The sequence below is a fragment of the Belonocnema kinseyi genome, chromosome 4 (genome assembly GCF_010883055.1).
Source record: "Belonocnema kinseyi isolate 2016_QV_RU_SX_M_011 chromosome 4, B_treatae_v1, whole genome shotgun sequence".
Taxonomy (NCBI): Eukaryota; Metazoa; Arthropoda; class Insecta; order Hymenoptera; family Cynipidae; genus Belonocnema; species Belonocnema kinseyi.
In genome coordinates, this window is record NC_046660.1 from 38,212,113 (window position 1) to 38,214,310 (window position 2,198).

The window sequence follows — 2,198 nt, forward strand, 5'->3', positions numbered from 1 at the left end:
ATACTCGAATAATAGGATACCCATTCTTTGCTTCTTAAAATTAAAGTACCGGATTCTTTTGCTACTTGGATTTGAAGTTTTAGATTATTCTTAGACTCGAATTCGATATTTTAGATTATTCTGATACTCGAATAATAGATTCTCAGTTTTTTCTTCTCGAAATCAAAGTAGGGGGTTTTTAGACACTCGAATTCGAAGTTGTAGATTATTTTTATACTCGAATAATAGAATACCGATGTTTTACTTCTTTAAGTTAAAATCGGCGCTATAGAAGAGTTTTTCTGTAATAGAATACCGTTTTTTGCTCATTGAAATGAAAGCACCGGATTTTTTTGCACTTGAATTCGAAATTCTGGATTATTCTGATACTTTGAAATTAAAGTAGCGCTTTTTTGTTTCGTTATATGCATTTTCAGTGAAAGAAAGTTTTCCGTGTAAGTGATCAAAATAGGGTTAATTTCTAAAAGGGAAGTAATAAACCTTTTCTAAATCATTTTTACGTCGTATAATGATTTAAAACCAAATGAATCCTTTCTTCGACCAACAGTATTTACGAATGTTGAATTTAAGATTTATTTATATGTTGTTAAAAGTTGTTTTTATGCTTGTATACCATTGTTTATCGCCAGGGATTGGTTTGTACGACTTATGAGTAGTTATTTGGGAGACATATTATAGACCATCGGAGAGAAAAAAAAAGTTTCAAAAACCTTCCCTCAAGAGTTTTCTGATAATAATAACTCTTAATGATTTTTTACATGTGCTAGCACCGCCGCTTTTTTCTCGGAAGTTTAATGATCGAAAAAATTATTTTTTGAAATAAAATTAGCCAAAAGTAGAAAAAAGTATACCAAATTCTATTTTTCATTTTTTTTAGTCGCGGCGCTGAGTCTGTTGACATGTGTAGATAATAATTAAGAGTCATTTGAAGGATGTCGTAACAACCATGTTGAGCTAAAAATTCTCAAAATTATGCCACGCATAGGCTGTTTAATTGTATGCGACTCAAGAAATCATCTCTCAGTTTGTTTTGCTATTACTTACTTAATAATTTGATGAAAACATTTTTTTTAACGTTTAGAAAAATTGAGTATTTATAATGAGTAATTGGATTGGATTTTAGAATAAGATTTTAAAGAATTAATGTTACTAGTATTTCTCTGACATATTTTTATGTTAATTAGAGTGCAAAAAGATTAATTTTAAAAATAAAATGTTTTCATATGTTTTTGAACGCAGGCTTGTTTCTGTTGTGAAATCCTCCAGTTTCTTCAATTAAAAATTTTCATTTTCAATTTTTTGCTATTTAAAAAATACTTGGTCATTTGAATATTAAACTTGCTTGTTTCAACGCGTATTAAACTTTTAACATAATGCTAAGCGCCTTCATTATCAGAACAACCTAATAATCTCTTTGTGCAAAAAATGTAGTAATACTAAAATTACCTCCTAACGAGCAAAGTGTTATCGTTATTCTAATATTTCAACAACAAAATAGTATATAATATTAAAAACTTTTAATATTTAAAATTTTTAAACTTTAATTCTTGAATTTTTTATAAGAAAACCATAAAAAAATATTTCTCTTTGCGTATCTATTAACCTTTTACATAGGTAAGATTATTACGAACTTAATTGTTTCTTTCTATAAATAGCGGCATTCTTTTCAAAGAGCAAGCTACTTCATCAATTTCTTAAATTTCGCGCCAAAAAGTGCAGCTAAAGAACGTCTTCTTGTTTAAAAATAACTTTCCAATCCACCTAAAGTGAAAAAATATTTATTAGATTATGAATGTTTCGTATTTACAAATTGATATATGATAATTCTATTAATTATTTATTATATTTGCAGGATAATTTGTCATACTATAAATAATTGGATGTCTTCAAGCCTGAAGTGTTAAACTGAGGGCGGTTGCCACTGAAAATTATTCACAAAAAATCATAATTATCATTATTTTATGATCATGCAGAAAACTTATAATTTTTCAGTAGTTTTTAACAATATTCCGTAATTTCTACTTACATAATAATTGAATCGAGACACTTGCAATTAGGATAATACACTTATCGTCAATTAAATAAGTAACAGCAACGTTACCAAACATAGTACCTAAACGGCTAGAAAATCCAGATATTGTTGATGCAAAGACGCTGAAAAATTTAAAAAAAAACTTAAATTTTTTAAAATTAAAAAG

General features: G+C 27.4%; 1 protein-coding gene across 7 annotated transcripts in view; it reads right to left on the minus strand.

The window, feature by feature from the left end:
* Positions 1-1,640: 1,640 nt before the first annotated feature.
* The window catches only part of LOC117171551 (synaptic vesicle glycoprotein 2B-like), a 17,151-nt gene continuing 16,593 nt past the window's right edge, over positions 1,641-2,198 (minus strand). For 5 of the 7 annotated variants that reach the window (XM_033358973.1, XM_033358974.1, XM_033358975.1 and 2 more), the window contains 2 exons: positions 2,027-2,154; positions 1,814-1,921 (listed from right to left, as the gene is read on the minus strand). In XM_033358973.1, the coding sequence (XP_033214864.1) occupies positions 1,887-1,921; positions 2,027-2,154 (163 nt within the window). In that variant the 3' untranslated portion in view covers positions 1,814-1,886. Of the gene's footprint in view, positions 1,762-1,813; positions 1,922-2,026; positions 2,155-2,198 lie in introns of those variants that run through there. The other 2 variants (XM_033358971.1, XR_004466902.1) reach the window with 2 other exon arrangements.